General features: G+C 51.0%; 3 protein-coding genes across 3 annotated transcripts; 1 reads left to right on the forward strand and 2 right to left on the reverse strand.

The window, feature by feature from the left end:
- Positions 1 to 608: 608 nt before the first annotated feature.
- Positions 609 to 4089, forward strand: LGALS1 (galectin 1). The gene is made up of 4 exons (XM_030481117.1): positions 609 to 771; positions 1943 to 2022; positions 3327 to 3498; positions 3883 to 4089. The coding sequence occupies exons 1-4, from the start codon at positions 763 to 765 to the stop codon at positions 4024 to 4026; spliced, it is 405 nt and encodes a 134-aa protein (XP_030336977.1). The 5' UTR covers positions 609 to 762; the 3' UTR covers positions 4027 to 4089.
- Positions 4090 to 6933: 2844 nt separating this feature from the next.
- On the reverse strand, positions 6934 to 8173 carry LOC115605957 (urotensin-2 receptor-like). The gene has a single exon (XM_030481120.1). The coding sequence runs from the start codon at positions 8043 to 8045 to the stop codon at positions 7035 to 7037; it is 1011 nt and encodes a 336-aa protein (XP_030336980.1). The 5' UTR covers positions 8046 to 8173; the 3' UTR covers positions 6934 to 7034.
- A 2045-nt stretch (positions 8174 to 10218) lies between these two features.
- On the reverse strand, positions 10219 to 19151 carry LOC115605955 (arf-GAP with dual PH domain-containing protein 1-like). Its single transcript, XM_030481118.1, has 11 exons — positions 18192 to 19151; positions 17090 to 17220; positions 16093 to 16184; positions 15925 to 16007; positions 14580 to 14692; positions 12841 to 12987; positions 12358 to 12441; positions 12158 to 12220; positions 11577 to 11648; positions 10869 to 11100; positions 10219 to 10781 (listed from the first exon to the last, which is right to left on the reverse strand). The coding sequence occupies exons 1-11, from the start codon at positions 18283 to 18285 to the stop codon at positions 10753 to 10755; spliced, it is 1140 nt and encodes a 379-aa protein (XP_030336978.1). The 5' UTR covers positions 18286 to 19151; the 3' UTR covers positions 10219 to 10752.
- Between the last annotated feature and the right edge of the window lie 37 nt (positions 19152 to 19188).

Below are 19188 nucleotides of genomic sequence, written 5' to 3' on the forward strand. Positions count from 1 at the left end.
CCAGGCACTAAGCTTTCCTGGATAATTCCTCCCCAGCCTTCCAAGACAGCTTCCTTTTGGCTTGCTGTGCTCTACAGCCAATATGAACTGCACGGTTTTGTGGGCATCTAGGAGTTCTGCAGAATAAGGACTATTTCCCCTTCTCTGGTTCCTGTGCCCACAACAGCGGGTGGTAAGGGCTGGGTCAGCAGCCAGGCACAGCCTCTGGGGACAGCAAGGTGATCCTGGGTCCAGCTTCAGTCCTCTGCTCTTGGGGTTTCACCTGCACCACAAAGAGTTTCTATGTGCACAGCGCTATTTCTCCTGCTCCTGATTTAGCTGGAGCCGAAGAGCCCAGCCCTCCTCCCAGGCCCTTCCTGCCAAGTCTCAAATCCATCTGTCCGTTTTCTATGTGGGATAAAAGCCTTGGATAGTAAAACACTCATTGTAAAACTATTTTCCATTGGCTTCATGGCCACACACAGCTGGATCTCCTCCTGGAGCGGCCAGCAGCCTGCTTGGAAGGGTTGGGTTTAGCATCCTGGAGAGGAGCCTGGGTGAGGACAGGGAGGAGGCAGCTCTGCCTATTAGGTCCTCCTTCCCTCCCCTCAAAATGAAGCCCTCCCACCCTTTCCCCAGTGTGATTGGTGGCTGGGATGGAGAAGGGCTGGGACAACTCAGCTCTCCATCTATTTAAAGACAAGGGTGGGGCCCCTGCAGCAACTTGCCTGGGACTGTTGCACCTTGGTGGAGAGGAGCATTAGCCTGCAGAGCAGCATCATCATGTCTTGTGTGAGTAGAGGAAGGGATGAGGCAGCTTTGCTGGAGGTGGTGCTTTACAGACTGAGAATATGCTGCATTGGCTTGGTGTGACGGTACTTGTGCTATCCTCCTCAGCCCCTGTGTCAGAAGGTCTGCTAGAGCTGTGTGACTGCTGCATCCATTGCAGAGGGGTGGCTGCTATTTCTTGTTCTGCCAGACATGGTTCTTTTTCCCTGCAGGATCCTTTTAGGAGTAACATAGTGGGGTCCTTGCTAGGTTGTCTCCCAAGCTGGGGTAACCTGTTTTGCAGCAGCTTTGCTCCGGGGAAGCGGTTGCAGGAATGCTTATTGCTCTCTAAGCATCTTTTCTGGGCAGCCTTGCTGCTTGCTTCCTGGCCGAGGTTTTAATGAGTCATTGAATTGTTACTTTCCTTTCTTATAAAAATAATGTGCTATACAGAAGTGTCCTTCTGTGAGTGCCAAGGGCTGCCAGGTAGATGGTTGTGTCAGAAGAGCGATTGCACTTCTTTGATTAATTGATCTTTCATTAGACTGAAAGTGATTCACCAGGGAGTGTCCCAAGTGCAAACTTATTTATTAAAGTGGGATGGGGGAAAGATTCTTACTTGTATTGGGGTCTTGCCTCTGCTGAGATAGATAGAAAATGAGTACATGTGGGTTTACAGGGTATTTTAGTTCTCCTAGAGAGAAGGTGGGGAAAGGTATGCACATGGAGCAGGAGAATGCTCTTGCAAATGTTGAGCCTACAGAAAACACTCAAGCTCTTAAGAGCTGGAGAGCAAAGTATCTGAGCCCCTGGACATGGGCAAGGCTTGAAGTTCAAATCCAAGCTAGGGAAGGGAGTGGAGGCTCCATTCCTGTGCAGCTAGGCTTGTGTGGGATCGTGAGACCCACAAAGCACACAGGTGTGTTTGTGGAAGGGTGGGTGTGATGGGAGCTTGCAGGTACTTAGGCTTCACTGCTGTGAAATAGATATGTTGATGACAGCAGCAGGAGGAAGGTTGGGAAATCAGGCACATGTCTCTGGGATGTCACTGGTGCAGTGCCCTAGGGGAAGGGAGCTTTCCTGTCTCTCCGGTGGTCCAAAGCAATGCACTTGCAAGGCAGCAAGGAGAGCTGCCAAGTCAGAGCAAGTGAGCCAGCAGGTACTGAGCTAATGTCTCTGCATCCATGTTCCCCAGGGACCGGTGTGCACCAACTTGGGTCTCAAGCCTGGCCAGCGCCTCACTGTCAAGGGGAAAATTGCTCCAAGTGCCAAGAGGTAAGCTGTGCTGTCAAGGCACCACACTGACTTGTCTTCTGCTGGCTGGGGACAAAAGGAACCCCTCCCTTGGGTAGGAGAAGAGCAGCTTTGGAAGGGGTTAACACTACCAGTGCTTCACAGTGAGTCATTGCCTAATGCACTTTGCAGACGCACTCCACTGCCAAGGGGCTAAGCCAAAGCAGATGTGAAGCTCCAGCTGTGTGCACTGGCACTCACCATATCCTCTGTAGTGCAGGGTAAAGGAAACGGAAGCTTTGTCTAGCTGGTTTGGTTTGGTTGCATCTGCACAGCCACATCCTCTCCCTTGCACGAAGATGGCCCAGGAGTAGGAACACATTTACAGTGCCTTGCTTCACCCAGGCAGCTGAGAGGTCTTGGGTGCTCTGGCTCCATGGATGCTCTCAGCCACAGCTCCAGCTTATGGTGCAGATGAGAAGGCTGTATATTGCAGCAGAGGGTCTCGGGGTGTTGAAGCTTGCTTTCACCCTGTGGAGATGCTTCTTAGATGCTAGCAGGGAAGGAAGCATCCCTAAATGTGCAGGGACCAGGGTGGCTGAGGTCCCCAAGGAAGCCTCTGCAGCAGTCCCAGCCCTTGTGCAGATCTGTGGCTGGTGAGGCCCTTTGGAGGGTAAGGTGGAGCCTGAAGGTGCTGTACCAGCACTAGTGATGTTCCAGGAAACATGTCCCAGCTCTTCCCAGTGCCTTTGAAGCTCGTTAGCATCAGAGTGAAGCCTCCTGGGTGTTCTCTTGCCAAATAATGCCTCCTCTCTTCTCATCTGGGTAAGAGGCCTGGGGCCAAGGTGGACACTGGGCTGGGAAGCTGCTTCCTCCTGCTGCCATTGCAGATGCTTTGGGATGGCTAATGACATGATAATAATTACAGCTGCCTGCAGGATGGGGAGAAGGCAGCAGCTGCCAGGCAGGATGCAGTGCCAGCTAACTGTTTGGGCCTGAAAGGAAATTGTGGAAAGCAACTGTCTTCCTGGGAGCTGGTTTCGGTGCAGGATAACTCTCCGTTCAGGGCTCTAAGTGCTGAACCTTTCTCTCGTTAAAAGCTTCATGGAAACTAAGTGGTGTCTTTCCCAGGGATGGCACCGTGGGGCCTATCACCCCAGCAGAGGAGTATACCCCTTACTGTCACAGCACCATCTTCTTAGGGAAGTTGTGCAGTTTAGCAAAGGGTTTCTCTTTGGTTACCCTCAGCTGGGCTTGAAGCACCAGACCCAGAGATGTTCATGGCAATGACCAACATGCTACCACAGTATTGATTAAAACAGTATTGATGTCTTCTTTCTCTGCAGCTTTGTGATGAATCTGGGGAAGGATGCTTCCCACCTTGGGCTTCACTTCAACCCCCGTTTTGATGCTCATGGTGATGTGAACACCATTGTGTGCAACTCAAAGAAGGTGGAAGAGTGGGGTGCAGAGCACAGGGAGACTGTCTTCCCTTTCCAGAAGGGGGGCATAGCAGAGGTGAGGCCTGGGATGCACCCTCTGTATATGACATGGTGAAGGAAAGGTGTTCGGCACAGTGCACCCAACTGCAGGGACTCTGTTTAGGAGGTGGCTGGCTTCTCCTGCTTGGCCAGTGCCACCACCCAGGGCTTTGAGTGGTGGTGGAGGGTGGGGATCAAATGTGCAGGCTCCGTCTAGCTCAAAGGGATGTCACTATTGAACTGAGCAGGGAATAGGCATCTCTTGGGAGACCAGAATAACAGTCCTGCTGTTGAAGAGCAGGTTATGCTGCTGAGCATGTTCACCCTGCAAAGTGAAAGGTGGCACAGTAGCACTGTGGAGGGGAAAAGCTTCAGGGTGTCTTGGCAAAGACTTTCTTTGACTTTTCCATTTGTCTTGCAGATAACTTTCGGCATCAACCCAAATGATGTGACAGTCCACCTGCCAGGCCACCAGTTCACGTTTCCAAACCGGCTTGGTCTCTCTGTCTTTGACTATTTTGACACACAAGGGGACTTCACACTCCAGTCCCTCAGCTGGGAATAACTTTTCTCTGACACCTCCATCTCAAAGATACAGAAAATCAATCAATAAATAAGTTTTGGTCTACCCAGTCTCCATCTAATCTTTTTCATACTGCAAGTCCATGTGGGTTGGTTGCCTTGCTGGAGAGGTGGGGGAAGGAGGGTAGCCGACCATTGTGGGTGACATTGCACCAGCCTTGGCCCTTAAAGTCATGGATGGAAAGGAGGGTGAGGGTCAAAAGCCTAGCAAGGCAGAAGGTAAAAAGCCCAAGGAGAATCTGAGGGGGAAACATTGGGGGTAGGTGTGACTGAGAGGGAGAGTGGAAGGGTCCCCTAGACAAAGTCACTTGCTCTTGAGGTCTAGACTGACGCACTACCCTGCCTGAGTAAAATGGGTTTATTAACTCTCACTCCCTAAACTAAGCACCCCTGGCTAGTCTCAGCCAGCCTTGGGTTGCTGTGCTAGGTAAACCTAGGGGAGCAAAGTCTTCAACTGTACTAGCTTTGGCCTGCACCCATCCGTAGAAGTTTGTCCTACTCATGACACAGCTCTCCTATGTCTTCTTGGGACCTCTTGCTGCTGCCTGGAGCAGCAGTAGGAAAGGATGCCTCAATGTGGCAGAGCATGTAGTGGGCTCCTCATCCAAATCCTTCCAACAGCTGCGTAAGCACAAATGCTGATGTGGCACAGGAGGGTGGTAACCTGGGGAGGTCTGGTTTTATTCTACCCCATGTGCCTTGCCTGGTCCATCTGGAGCTGGGAGAGGTAGTAATGCCCAGCTGGGGTGTGGGATGCTGAGGATGCTTTTGTTACCCCTTCCTTCACTTGCATTAGCTCAAATGAGCCTGAGCACTTTTCAGTCTAAACTGAGGCTAACCTCTGAGGAGTCTGGAGATAATGAGGCATGTTTGATGTTGCAGCATCGTTCTCAATGGACTATGTGTCATTACCTAAGGTGTCAGCCAGCAGCTGCCTCTGGGGCTCTCCCAGTCTAATGCTACTTTGGCAGCAATGACTACTGCTGGTGGGCATAGGAAAAGTGGGAGCTGCTCTTTCCACAGTGCACAGCAGTTGGGATGGAAAGGCCCAATCTTTGGGTCCTTCCTTCCAGGCTTAGGCATGAGCAACATGAAGCACAAACAATTTGATGTCCTCCAAGGCCTCCCTGGAGGCCTGGCTGGGTGGATACCTCCCATTAAGCAGTTGCAGAGTAGCTGCAACACTGGGACTTGCTCCTATAGCAGCAGCACCTCCTGTTCTTGCTCCATATTTCATGAGGCTGTGCCAAGTCCTGTGTCTCAGGTACCCATGGCAGAGGAAGACTTGGCTGCTAGGGACTGGGGGGCTGTGGAGGAAGAGAGAGACAGGTTGGAGACAAGGGCTCAAGATGGGCTTTTAAGCTGGGAGGCAGAAATACAGGGGATATACAGCAACTTGAGGCTCTGCAGCTGGATCTCTCTTGAAGCCCCATGTTCCCCAAAGCCAGTCTGCTCTGGAAGGCGCTGGAACAGGTTGCCAAAAGAAGTGATAAATGCTCCATCCCTGGTAGTGTTCAAGGACAGGTTGGACAGAGCCTTGGGCGACATGGTCTAGAGTGAGGTGCCCCTGCTGATGGCAGGGGGGTTGGAACTAGATGATCTTAAGATTCTTTCCAAACCAAACCACTCTGTGATTCTATGATTCTATGATCACATCCTACTCTTTAGGTCTACATTTATAATAGTAAACACAACATCTAACATTGCCACCCTGTGCATAGGCATGGCTAGAGGACAGCATAGCTTGGATGCTCTTCTCATGGAGTTATGTGAATGAGGCCATTCTGGGGATAAGAAGAGGGTTTAGCCGTATGGGAATGACCCACGTTAGTCTAGATGGACTCATTGCAAAAGACGTGGCCCAGTTTATGCAGTGGTATTGATACAGTCTGGAGTTGGGGGTTTCCTCAACTATAGTAGGGACATGGTGCTGCTGAGGGCACCCCTGTGCGAGCTGTGATGATGGGCATACAGTGGAGCTCTCTCCTTACAGCTTCCTCTGCTGGGCTGAACTTGAGAGCTCATCAAATGTGCTGACATCCCCAGGCTGTACTTCAGGGCAATCTCACAATGTCTCTTAATTGCACTTGGAAGTCTTTTTTTAGCAAGACTCTTCAAAGGGATTTTTTTTTGTGGCAGGTGGGGGAAGAAAGCTGCGTGTGAGCTTTACCACAAGAGGATGAACCAAATTCAGGTCTCCTGCTAGCGTGGCTGCTCCTTGAAGTGACTCACTGGTCCTATGAAATCTGTGACTCACTGTTGTCCTGACTTTGTTATGGCTTGGCCTGTTGCTAGCAAGGAGGTGAGGGGTGGCGAGGGCTCCCCAGCTGTGTAATTTAGAGTATCGAGGCTGACTCCTCCCTTCCACCCACTTGCTGGCATGCGAGGGCTGAAGGACCCGAGGATGGAGCCAGGATCCCCAAGGCAAGCCTCCTCCTCCCCCCGAGCTGAGGACGGTGAGCAGCGTTGCAGAGAGTAAGGTGTGAAGGGGAACACAATGACAACAGAAGACACTGCATGCCAGCATGGAGGGTGATGCACTTTTATTTCTTAACTCAATCCCAGCCAAACACTGGGAGATGTTCCCAAGCTGGGGTGCTGCTCACCCCTTGCTCTCCACAACACGTCTCAACAACTCCCCCAAAATTGCATGCGAGAGAAGCACTCTTCATCAGGGACCGTAGCGATAGGACAAGGGGGAATGGTTTTAAACTAAAACCAGGGAAGTTCAGGTTAGATATAAGGAAGAAGTTCTTTACTGTGAGGGTGGTGAGGCCCAAAGAAGTGGTAAATGCTCCATCCCTGGCAGTGTTCAAGGCCAGGTTAGACAGAGCCTTGGGTGACATGGTCTGGTGTGAGGTGTTCCTGCCCATGGCAGGGGATTGGAACTAGATGATCTTAAGGTCCTTTCCAACTCAAACCAGTCTGTGATTCTATAATTCTATAAAGCTGGAGGGATGCTGTGGCCTCCCCCTGGCCCCTCCATGGCCCCTAGGATGGTGCTGGTGGCCGTGTCATGCCCACCCTGGGGCGCCGGTGGTAGCTGCCAGCGAGCAGGGTGTAGAGGAAGGGGTTGACGCAGCTATTGCTGTAGGCCAGGCAGGTGACCCCAAAGTTGAGATAGGCTTGTGTGGTGGGACCAATGCCCAGCCCCTCACCCCAATAGAGCCCAGCCAGCTGCCAGGCCCAGAAGGGGAGGAAGCAGGCCCAGTAGGCCACCACGATGGTGGAGATCCTGGAGAAGAGCTGCCGGGCAGGGGCCCTGCCGGCCACCGGCAGCCCCGGGCCCCATGCAGAGGAGCGGTATGCACGGGCCAGGCGGGTGTAGACGATGCCCAGCACCACGCCGGGTGCCAGGATGCTGGTGGTGAAGAGCACTGTCAGGTAGATCCGGAAGGCTGCCGGTGTCCAGGTGGGAATGCATATGCGCTTGTGGGGGCCGTCCCCCTCCCGCAGCTGGGTCATCACCATCATGGGAGCCGTAAGCAGGAGCGAGAGGAGCCAGAGGACGGCGCTGGCCAGCTTGCGGCAAGCGTTGCCGGCCTGCCTGGCCCGCAGCGGCCTGGCCACTGCCCAGTACCTCTCCAGGCTCATGGCGGTCAGGAGGAAGATGCTGGCGTGCATGGTGAGGAGGTCCAGGCTGAGCAAAAGCCTGCAGCCCACGTCCCCGAAGAACCAGTCATGGGCAAAGTAGGTGCAGACCACAAAGGGGATGGTGGAGAGGTACAGGAGATCAGCCAGGGCAAGGTTGATCACATAGACCCCCAAGGAGCCCGCTGAGTGGCCTGACACCCTGCCAGAGGCCACCAGCACGGTGTAGATGTTCCCCACCATCCCAGTGAGGCACATGATGAGCAGCACTGCACCCAGAGGCCCCGTGACCGGGCTGTCCCCTCCCAGGACACTACTGTCATCACCCACACCGCTGCTTTCCTCCAAGAAGCTGCCACCCTCAAGATCCTCTCCAGGTCTTGTGCTGATGAAGGAAGGGTCATAAGACATCTTTGGGTAGAGCAAGCAAGAGCAAAGTAGGCTGTCAGAGATCTGTTTCTTCCCCTGCCTTTCCCCCTTGCTATATGGGGCACGCCTAGCCTTGACAGGAAAGCAGCCGAGGGAAGGGAAGATATAGGGTACTCCAGAGAAGTCTATTCCTCACCTCCAGCCGCCCAGTCCATTTTGGTGATCTTGTCCATCACAAGCACTGTCTGATGGTTTCCCTTAACCATGAAAGAGCTGACAAAGGGACACTGCCCTCGCCTTCAAGACCAAGAGGTGCAAAATAACCTCTGCCAGCCGGGAGGAAATGTCTCCGTTCTTCACCAGCTCTTCATTTCTTGTTTCTCCAGTGTTCACTGGGCCCACAGAAACCAGCAGACTCGGTGGGCAAGCGGATTTCTCCTCCCAAGTCTGTATCCTCTCAGCTCAGACAGACTCTGGAGAGGTGGGCTCTGCCCCCCTAAACTAACCCCTGGGGAGTTGTCTTACCCACTGCACAGAGGAATGTGTCTGACTCAGAGCTTCACACACCGGTGTGAATGCAGCCCCAGACTCATACCAGACTTGGCTGCTAGCTGAGGAGCCCTACTGGCTGCCTCCTCTTTCTTGCATTCACGCTCTTTCTTCCCCCCTGTCTTCCTGCACCTTCTTCCTGGTCCTTTTTCCTTCTTATTCTTGTTTCCCTTTCTTTTTCCTATTTCCCCTTGCACTGCTGTCCTCATTTGAGGGAGGAGATAACTGAAAGACAAGACTTCCTAATGTGAGGAAGCATCACGCGGTGGCTTTAGAAGGGAAACCAGAGCCAAGGAGCTGCCACACTGCTCTGCTTGTCCCTTAGCCAAGCCAGGCTGTGAGGGCCTGTCTCCCACTCCCTTCCAAGGACATCAGGACCTCTAACGTACAGACAATGGATGTAGCCCGCAGTTTGCAAGCAAGCCCACCAGATGGCTGGACATCTCACATTTCCTATGACCTGGCCTTGTTCCTCCCTGCTGGGAGCCTGTTAGGTAGGCACCATCGCCTTCTAGCGGGGTATCGCTGCATGGCACCTATGCCCCCACATTTCTGCGCCCAATGCTTCCTGCTCTTTTTTCACCCACATTCCAGCCTCATTCATCTCAGGGAACACACACGGTGCTGCTTCTCACCTAGGACGTCGATGCTCCCAACAGATTCTGGTAGTTTCAGCACAGAGAGGGCTCCCCAGGGAACCAGAAGGGGACCATGACTTTGCCCATTTTGCTCTGATGGAAGGATCCAGAGTCCATATGCCCCGGGAAATGCAATGAATAACCACAGCTATTTGCTCTGCTTGTCTGTCCTTTCGTTTTTCCAAAAAACAACCTCATACCTTAGGAGTCAGCAGCTCAGCTAACTACTGTTAGCTTCCTAACTTCGTTTAGGAAATTAAAATAAATTACAGTGGGATTTTTAAACTCATTTCTTTAGGAGCTAATTAAAATACTGGTTGCCTCATTAATTCCAGTTAGCTCCCCTTAACACATGAGATGCTTGTTCTCACACTACTGGTGTAAAGCTGCAGACACATCAGATACTACAGTCATCAGAAGAACTCAGCTGGTCCTTCCAGCATGTGAAACAGCTCTGCCAGGAGAGCTTTAAGAGATGATCTTTAAGATATGAAGGTTGATTTAGTGGTTAGGGCTAACTGTTACTAGAAGGATATGAACATACAGACTTCCCTGTTACACTACTGCATAGAAATGTATGTATATGTGATATACAATACGAACATATGTATTGCATAGGGCAGAATGAAAATGCCAGGCCTTTGACACGGAGAATGGGGGAATCTGTGTATTACTGTCTTTGGACATTGACCCCCAGTTCTACTAAAAACAACAGAGAGTCTGAACTCTGTATCAGACATGCCATAAGCTTCTCTCTGCCGGACCCAACCTCTCTCCATTGGTTTGACTAGAGACTCAAATTTGACAGCTGAACTTCAGTGGCATAAATATCCCTCACAGTATCTTGCCTAGGGCAGTATTCCACCTCCCATCACTTTTTGTTACCTGCACACACACACACATTATCCACATACACATATGTATACCCACATACTGTTTCTGAGCATTACTCTTCTCTGTAGCGAAGGAAGGTCTGAAGAAGCTTTCAAACTCATACATGGCAGGATGAAAGAGGCTTCACATCTGGCTGTTAGATTACACCTTTTTAGTGACCTTTCTCAACTACAGCTCTGATCAAATATGTACATGTTTCACATCTCTGTCACCAGCAGAGAAGCCATTTCTTGTAAAGGAACAGGCCCTCCTAGTCCAGAAGCCCCTGCAACTCACTGGGGTTTAGCTCCAACCAGGCAACTGTTTTCTTAAGGTATGTGGTTGCCTGCAGTTTCATGCAGGAGTGATCCCAGGTCCCAAGTCCAACATAGCAAGTGCCAAGTTTTCAAGGCCCAACTGACAGGCAAAGCCTGTCAGTGTCCAGTCAGATCACAGCAATTTAACAGTGACCGGTTGCACTGAGGATTCAGACTCTCAAAGTCTTGCACTTGAAAGGAAGCAGCTTAATCGGGTGCTCAAAAGTAAGTGGACTGTCTAGGGGGAAAAAAGTGCTTCAAAGGGTGCTTCAGGAGCACTGTGTTTCTCTGATGTCGATCTCCTCTTCTCTCCTGACAGCCCACCAACAGTACCAGGTAGAGTCAAGTCATAGCAGGTTCCTGCATGGCTTCCTAGGATTTAAACTTGAAGTAGGCTTCAACTGTAGTGAAGGAAAAAGGTGGTGCATTAGGGCAATACCCTAAACTGGAGTGGCAGGAGGGGAGGGAAGCAGCATCCAGGCACTTACTTGCAAATTCTTGTGGTGTCATGGCCTGGTTGATGACACTAGTGAAGGCTGCGATCCAGTCCAGCTGGTCAGTCTCTGTCTCACAGGTAAAGAGGTATTCCCGGTCAGGGGTGACGATGGTGAGGCCATAGTGCCAAGAGAAGTTGCCCTGTGTCCCTGAAGGCAATCCCTTCTGGACACTATATCCATTCTCTCTGCTGCCCACGAAGACCTCACCCTTAGCAAATGCATCCTGCACATCAGGAAGGAAAAGGAGAGGTTTATGGAATCCCAGAAGAACCAGGGAATAATAGCAGTGCACCTAAGGACAGGAGGAGAGTGGGTGAGGACCAGGGACGGTGGTCAGGGGTGGTCAGAGAATTCAGAGAAGCAGGGAGGCGATGCTCAAAGGCAGCAGCAGAAAGGAAAATTTAAGAGCACAGATCTAGAGAGGTCTGAGAAAGGAAACGCTGCTCCATGTCATCCCCCATGTCACTCTCCTCCCCATCACCATTTTTATACTGCTGCCCTCCCTGTTCCCATTGTTCACAGGCAGTGAAACAAGTATAGAAAGCGTGCAATGAACTAAGTGGGATGGAAAGGGGAAGACCTAGGGCCCATTCACAGCAGCTGGGGAATCTGCAAGCCTGCCTTACTGCAGAGCAAAGACTATGACCCTGCCCTCAGCACTGCCGCCTGCAGCTGCCAGAGGTCAGATCTCCCGCTCACCAAAGGGTCCTTGAAGTACATGAGCCTGCGGTGATCCAGCGTGAACCAGCGCTTCTTAAAAGCCTCTCTCTGCTGTGAAGAGAAGAGGTGACATATGTAAGCGGACAGTGCCCTCTGCTGCGAGCAGTGCGAATGGATACCCAAAATTCATCCCAACCGCTTGAACCAAGCCCCTGCCTTAAAAGCAACCTCCTCCTCACCCTTTCTGAGCTGAGAGTGGGGATCAGTATCGGGTTTTTCAGTCCCAACTGCTATCCCCAACTCTTGGACTTCTGTGAAGAACCCCAGAGTTCAGACAGGAGAAATCTAGACGCTAAATACCTGTAAGGTCACGCACACACAGACACATGCAGGGAGATCTGTTGTTCTGGGAGAAAGCAGGGACTCTGGCTTCATCTACTTTCACATGTGTCCTTCCCCTTCCTTTTATTGTCCCCTCCCTTGGTGCACACACACTGTTCCCACGGGTGTCTAAAGAGTCAGGGGGGAATGGGGAAACAGCAGGAGAAAAACATTGAAGTAGGGAAGGTCAGCGGCTCTCTGGCAGGTCCCTGTTAGATTTTTTCCCCACAGCAGCTCACCTTGGGACCAGTCTTCTCCATGTACCCCTCTTTCAGGAAGTTTCTTGTCAGACGATTTTTTACCTGACAGAAAGGCAAGAGTAACATTCACTTAGCCACCTCTCTTTGTACCTTGTGTTCTAACAGTAACTAATGGGCTCTTGAATCACATCACCGAGTTCCAGCAGGAGACTCAGCACTGCACTCTAGTGCTGCCTTACCTCATTATCACTGGCAATGGGAAATGCTACCTTCAGATAATGGAACTGCACAGAGCGAATGGCATTGAACCAGTCCACTACCTCCTGAGAATGGAAAAGGACAGGAGAGAAAGCTTAAGCAGAGCAACAGTTAAGCCATCTAAGTTCACTTGCTACACCCAACCCTATGTTAACTACAAACACAGCCAGCTCTCCCTTGCCAGCACCTACACCATCTCCCTCACACACAAACAGCCAGCACTGCTGCGCCATTCCCCACATCCACAGGCAGCAGCATGTCTGCACATCTTCTACGGAAGCTCCTTCCACACAAACCAACTCAGTTTGAGCTCCTGCCCTGCTCTCTGCAGCAAAACTCTCTCACAGACACAGAGCTAGAGCCCCCATCCTGTTACCTACAGCAACACACACCCCCCATCCTACCCATGCTTCAGACTATTTAATACCTGCAGCTTTGAGATGCCTGATGCTAAAACCAAATACCTTTCCACTTTCATGGTAGACAAATATATTCCGGGTCTTGTTGTCTTTGAGATAGGTGATCTGCAGGCCATTGGGGTTCCCAATCTTCACTGGCTGGAACGTGGCATTGATGACATCTATTTTAATATTGATTTTGGGTTCTTTGGCCTGAAAACAGAATGGCATTGGTCATGCATAAGCAATACTAGCGGGAAAGAGATTTCGTGGGGTAAGAGAGGGTCAGTGGGTCTTGAAGGTAGTAACTGCCCCCGCCCAACAAAACTGTTGTAGCACACACTCCCTTCACCATGTGCTGTGCTTAAGCTCAAAAAGTGGACACACAGAGCCCATTTTACATTTGACCTGTGCCTACTCCGGAACTGCCAATAGCACGCTGGGAGAGCATCTGACTTTACAGCTGAGCCAATCTAAAGGCTAACTGACCTCAAAAGGAAAGAGCCCACCCCTAGAATCACACAAACAGAATGGTTTGTGTTAGAAGGGACATTGAAGACCATTTAGTCCAACTCCCCTGCAACGAGCAGGGTCATTTTCAACTAGACCAGGCTGCTCAGAGTTCTGTCCAACCCGACCTTGTATGCTTCCAGGGATGGGGTATCTACCACCTCTCTGGGAAACCTGTTCCAATGTTTCACCACCCTCATTGTAAAAATTCTTTTTCTTACACCCAGCCTGAATCTCCCCTCTTGTAGTTTAAAACTACCACCCCTTGTCCTATCACTACAGGCCCTGCTAAAAAGATGTCCCTGCCTTTCCTATAAGCCCCTTTTTAAGTACTGAAAAGCCACAATAAGGTCTCCCCAGAGCCTTCTCTTCTCCAGGATGAACAACCCAAACTGTCTCAGCCTGTTTTCACAGCAGAGGTACTCCAGCCCTCTGATCATTTTTATGGACCTTCTCTGGACCCACTCTCACAGGTCCATGTCTTTCCTGTACTGAGGGCTCTAGAGCTGGATGCAGTTCTCCAGGTGGGGACTCACAAGAGCAGAGGGGCAGGATCACCTCCCTTGACCTGCTGGCCACACTTCTTTTGGTGCAGCCTAGGATACAGTTGGTTTCTGGGCTGCAAGTGCATATTGCCAGCTCACGTCCAGCTTTTCATCCACCAGTACCCCCACGTCCTTCTCCACAGGGCTGCCCTCAATCCCTTCTTCCCCTAGCTGGCATTGATACCAGGGGTTGCCCTGACCCAGGTGCAGGACCTTGCATTTGGCCTTGAAGAACCTCATGAGGTTCACATGGGCCCACTTTTTGAGCTTGTTTAGGTCCCTCTGGATGGCATCTCCTGCTTCTCCCCTACCCCAAGCCATTCCCTCCCTTGTGACAGCATATTAGCACTTGCTCCCTTCATTTCAGGGAGATGAATGAACACAAAAGTAGCCCACCTCAAAACAAACCAAACAAGCTTTTGCCAACTTGGCTCACAGTGGAGTGAGGCTGGTTCTAGGGATGATGCAGGATTATACAGCCAGGCAAATGCATAGGGGTGAAGTGAAAGATCAACCCTTTTATTAGCAATGAGGGAAAGGTGCAGGGAAGCACAAAGGGAGAGCATGGGGAAAGGTCACCCTGACAGGAGGAAGGAGACCCTTCTCCTCAGTGACATGTTTCGTTTGTCATCCCTGGCCTGGGATGAGCAAGACAACCTCAGAAACATGCATATGAAACAGAAACCTCTCTGTGCCCCCACTGCCCTGAGTGGAGTATGCACTGCGTTGGGAGTTGACCACCATACTCACATCCTGCTTCGTGAAATACTTCAGACATCCCTCTCTCTCAGACAAGAGGAACTTGCGGGGTAGGAACTGCCCGTTGTCTCGACCTCGCTTCCAGAGGATGCCTTCCTTCACCCCTAGGAGCAGAAAGGCCACTTTTAAAAGCATCCTCTCACAGGCATGGTAGGCATCAGAGAGCTGCATGCACCCTGGGGTCCCAGCCACATCTCTGGGATAAAGCACATAGAATCATAGAATGATCTGGATTGGAAAGGACTTTAAAGATCATGTAGTTCCAACCCCCTGCCACGGGCAGGGACACCTTCCACTAGACCAGGTTGGTCCAAGCCCCGTCCAACCTGGCCTTGAACACTGCCAGGGAAGGGGCAGCCACAGCTTCTCTGGGCACCCTGTGCCAGCGCCTCAGCACCCTCACAGGGAAGAATTTCTTCCTAATACCTAATCTAAATCTTCCCTCTGTCAGTTTAAAACAATTCTCCCTTGTCCTAACACTATATGTCCTTGTAAGATGTCCCTCCAGATTTCTTGTAGGCCCCCTTTAGGTACTGGAAGGCTGCTATGAGGTCTCCCCGGAGCCTTCTTTTCTCCAGAACAAGCCAAACTGTCTCAGCCTGTCTCCATAGGAGAGGTGCTCCAGCCTTCTGATCATCTTCATGGCCCTCCTCTGGACTCACTCAACCAGGTCCACATCCTTCTTGCATTGGGGGTCTCAGAGCTGAACACAGCATGAACATGATGAACTATTGCTAAGAACATCTGGAAAGGTGAGGCCTCACCTCTGACTTACAGCTGAAGATGGTGGTTGTTTCTGGATTTGCAACCCAGAAAAACAGTCAGCAAAAGACATTCCCAGATACTTCCCACCTCCTAGTCTGGCTCCCACTACTGTCTCTAACAGCATGAGAGCCACTTCCCCTGTGAACATGAGCCCTGGACCACGTAGACCCTGGTGTAGGACCAGAACTCTTCCCACTTGACTCTTCCCACAGGCCCTTGGGCTCCAGCACCTTGTGTCACAGCACTGGCAGTGACATTTCAAAGACAACTGCCATGGCTGGAGGGGGTGGTTTGCAGCAGGACAGAAATTCCTTGCTGCAGAGATCCGGCTCCAACAGAACACAAAATGCCTTTGAAAAAGCATGGAAGCAACCCATGGCAGCGCCAACCTACACTGGCCACAATTTAACCCCCCCCTCCAAAAAAACAATGCCCTATAAATACCAGATGGGTTCTCAGGCGTACTTGTGGAATTTGCAACACTGACCCTATAAGCTTTCATCTCATGGTGCTCAAAAGCTTCTAGCAAAGGCAATAGGCAGGATATTTTGATGCTGTGCTCTGCTCTTACCATCAGAATATGGCAGCTGTTTTCCTGGCTCCGTGAACTCTCTGCGTTCATATTTGGCCCGTATCCACTGTTCTCTCAGCACTCTAGGGAGAGAGGTGACAGGTAGTTCAGAAATACTAGAGGAACCCAGAACTGCCATTCCCCCTTGTCTTCTATGCAGCAACTTACTGGCAGTCATTGTAGGTTGGCTGGTAATAGTAAATAGGGATGTGAGCTTCATATATGGCTTTAGTCACAGCATTCCCATGCTTGGCCAGAAACTGCAGAATTAGACAGAGAATTAGTGCCTTCCCTTTGACACTGACTAATGTTGGGCATTTTTCTTTCCTGACCCACTACGGGGCTAGATGCACATCAAGCTCGAATGGAGCATTCTCCTTCTCCTGCATTGCGACATCCCAGTAACGGCTGGCTCCATAAAGGTGGATCTCAAAGGTCTTGTCTACTCTTAGAAGTTACATTGATTGCACCTGAATCAACAGAATGCCATAAATGTCACTTCCATGGGGCTGGGTGCACAAACATTCAGTGGATTTGCTGCCATGCCCCCATCTCTGGGGACACTGCATTCAACAGCTCAGCAATGCCGTCTGGGGGACATTCCAAATCTCTTTGCCCCTCTACAAAGAGCAGCAAGATACAGATTATTTTCTTTGGATCTCCAGAAAATTTTTTCAGCCTCCTGAAGATTAATGGGTTAAGAGGGGTGTAACAGGGAGAAGTCAAGTTCCCACAAATGCCATTTTTCTCAAGAGATCACATTATATCTGGAATCTCTTCTTGGAGCATGAAATTGCCCAAAATTTTCCCCTTGGACTGCTGAAACCAAGAGGAGACATTGAGGCTGGATGGTTCTGGTGAGTGGGAAATGAGTAATCTGGAGCAACAAAGACCCTGAACCTTGGCAAAACATATTGCAAGAGCTCTGCATTTGCCATAAAGTAACAGGACATGGGGAGACACACAAGGCAAATGCATCCTGCCTCTCCCAGTGGGCTATGGCGAGTTACCCCTGCATGAGTATCCAGAGCATGAGTAGCAAAGGGATGTATTAAATCAGATTAAATCTTCAACTCTGTGTGGCCAAAGGGCTACTTTCCCAGGACAGTCAATGTATGACCTAAACCCAACCCACCTCTTGTACCAGTGCGGATAAAGATCTCACCTGCACCTGAGCATCATCCCAGTAGTCCATCTTCAGGGATTTGACTTTGCTGATGCTAGGGATGTTGCGGTGAATTCCTGAACAGCTGAGGCATATAAAAACACCCAGAGTAGAGGATGCCCAGTCAGGATCTGAGGGTATAAAAAAGGGTATGACTAGAAGCGGTAAAATCCCCTGGGATGTATACCTCAACTGAGAACGTAGTCCTGAGAAACAGAGAGCTGGGAGACCACAGTTTCATCTGAATCAATTAATTAACACCCAACGTATATATGCTGGTTAGGAAAAAGCACAGCTATTACAGCCCCTCATTCCTCCCCGCTTCAACCACTTCATCTGAATCTCTAACCTGTCCCTTGAAAAACTTAAAGTGCTCTGCAAATTCCCTTTGCATAAAGAGTCACCCACGATGAAAATGAAACCACACTCCAGGAGTTTAGTGTAACACAGCAAACCCACAACAGTATTTAGTTCCAGAAGTGGAAAGCAGCCTTGAATCCAAAATTTTCCTGGAAGAATTTAAGAAGGTGAAATGATACTAATTAGCCCAATCTTAATTTAGCTTGGATGGTACACTCCATGTGTCCCTTTTGGGAAGAGTATGATGAGTGTTTTTAGCAGCGCCTGTAAGACCTCAAACTGGGTACCCTTTGAAGAGAGCAAGCCCTTCAGGAAAAGAAATCTCCAAGGCGCCTGTAGCAGGTTGTCAGCTCAGAGCTGAGTCACAGAGGAGACAATGCCCTCCCGAATCACACCTTTGTGGAACAGTTAGGATTTCACTGCGAGCTTTCCTGTCAGGTCCTGACTGGGCGTGACCTTGATTTGTGTTGGAGATCTGACATGACTACAGCCCACGGTGCTGCAGCTACACAGGCCCTGCTCACCAGGCACTGCCACACCCCCGTCCTTCTTCCCACCGGCGCTGTGGCAGCATCTCCTTCCTCCTCCCTTGCCAACTCACCTCCAGGGAGAAGCAGCAACTATGCAGAGCAATGCTTCTCTTTTTCCTCCACCCCACGCTCCTGTGCAATCCAGCATCAAAGAGCTGTTAGAGACCAGCCCCAGCTTCCAACTCTTCCTCCAGCAGCCCTTGGGGACTCACCTGGCTTCCCACAGTCTGCACATAAAGAGTTTTCTGCTCTTCTCCACACCTCCCTCAGGGCCTTCACGCTGCGCTCGTGTCCTCCAGCCATCATGTCCCAGTGTTATCCCTCCAGGCAGGGAATGGCAAGGCCAGGAGGGCAGCCTGCACCCTCTGCACTTGCAGGCCAACAACCCAAGGGAGAAAGAGCCACCGGAGAGACAGCAGCTCTGGCAGACAGCGGGAAAAGGGGAAGGCAGGAGAAGCCGTAAGGTTAATGGTAGGAGCGTGGAGGCCTGAAGGGCGCACCTGAGCCGGCTGAGCACAGGCAGGGGCAAAGAGGCTGAAGTGCACCCAGGCTGTGGGTGAGGAGGAGGAGGAGACCTGCCCCTTGGGCGTGGAGGGAAGTGCAGCAATTAACCACAGAACTGGTTTTTCCGCATTTCTGCTGGTGAACGGACAGGCCAGGAAGAGAGCGCAGCAGCATGCAAGTTGATAAAAGGCAAGGCGGCTGCAGACAGCAGCCGCCAGCGCTGTCAGCTCTTGTGACAGGGCTCATCATCCTCTGTGAGCTGGGGGGGTGGCTTTGGCTGGCCTTGCAGTGCTTCAGGAGCTTGACCAAAGTCCGCTGGCCACCACACAGGCATTACACCCATTCTTAAGGCAAGGACTGGAGGGCAAGAAAGGCTCAAGAGTACAGCCAAAGTCACTGAAGCTAGCAACCAAGAACATGGCAGTGCTGATGCCCCCTCCATCTCCAGCTAGTGCCTCTATCACTGCAGAAACCAAGGCTGTTGAGCCAGATCCTGCATCTGGGAGAGTCAGCGTAACAGCCAAGGCCCAGTCCTGCAATTGCCTTCATGGGCTGAGACACGCAGCCACTAAAACCAAACGACAATGGCTTGAAATAAACTCTTGGACCTTTACTGAAGAAATGCAGACGTTAAATACTGGGAAGAACAACGTTTATTAAAGCGATGGAGATGTGCAATACTCAGAGCAGTGGAACACGTCTCAG

The sequence above is a fragment of the Strigops habroptila genome, chromosome 3 (assembly GCF_004027225.2).
Source record: "Strigops habroptila isolate Jane chromosome 3, bStrHab1.2.pri, whole genome shotgun sequence".
Taxonomy (NCBI): domain Eukaryota; kingdom Metazoa; phylum Chordata; class Aves; order Psittaciformes; family Psittacidae; genus Strigops; species Strigops habroptila.

Coding starts and splice junctions, on each gene's coding strand:
- LGALS1 (XM_030481117.1), top strand. Junction 2,023..3,326: donor ATTGCTCCAAGTGCCAAGAG/GTAAGCTGTGCT, acceptor CTTTCTCTGCAG/CTTTGTGATGAATCTGGGGA. Junction 3,499..3,882: donor AGAAGGGGGGCATAGCAGAG/GTGAGGCCTGGG, acceptor TTTGTCTTGCAG/ATAACTTTCGGCATCAACCC.
- LOC115605957 (XM_030481120.1), bottom strand. CDS start 8,045: ATGTCTTATGACCCTTCCTTCATCAGCACAAGACCTGGAGAGGATCTT.
- LOC115605955 (XM_030481118.1), bottom strand. CDS start 18,285: ATGATGGCTGGAGGACACGAGCGCAGCGTGAAGGCCCTGAGGGAGGTG. Junction 12,221..12,357: donor CCATTGCCAGTGATAATGAG/GTAAGGCAGCAC, acceptor CCTTTCTGTCAG/GTAAAAAATCGTCTGACAAG. Junction 11,101..11,576: donor TGTACTTCAAGGACCCTTTG/GTGAGCGGGAGA, acceptor CCTGATGTGCAG/GATGCATTTGCTAAGGGTGA.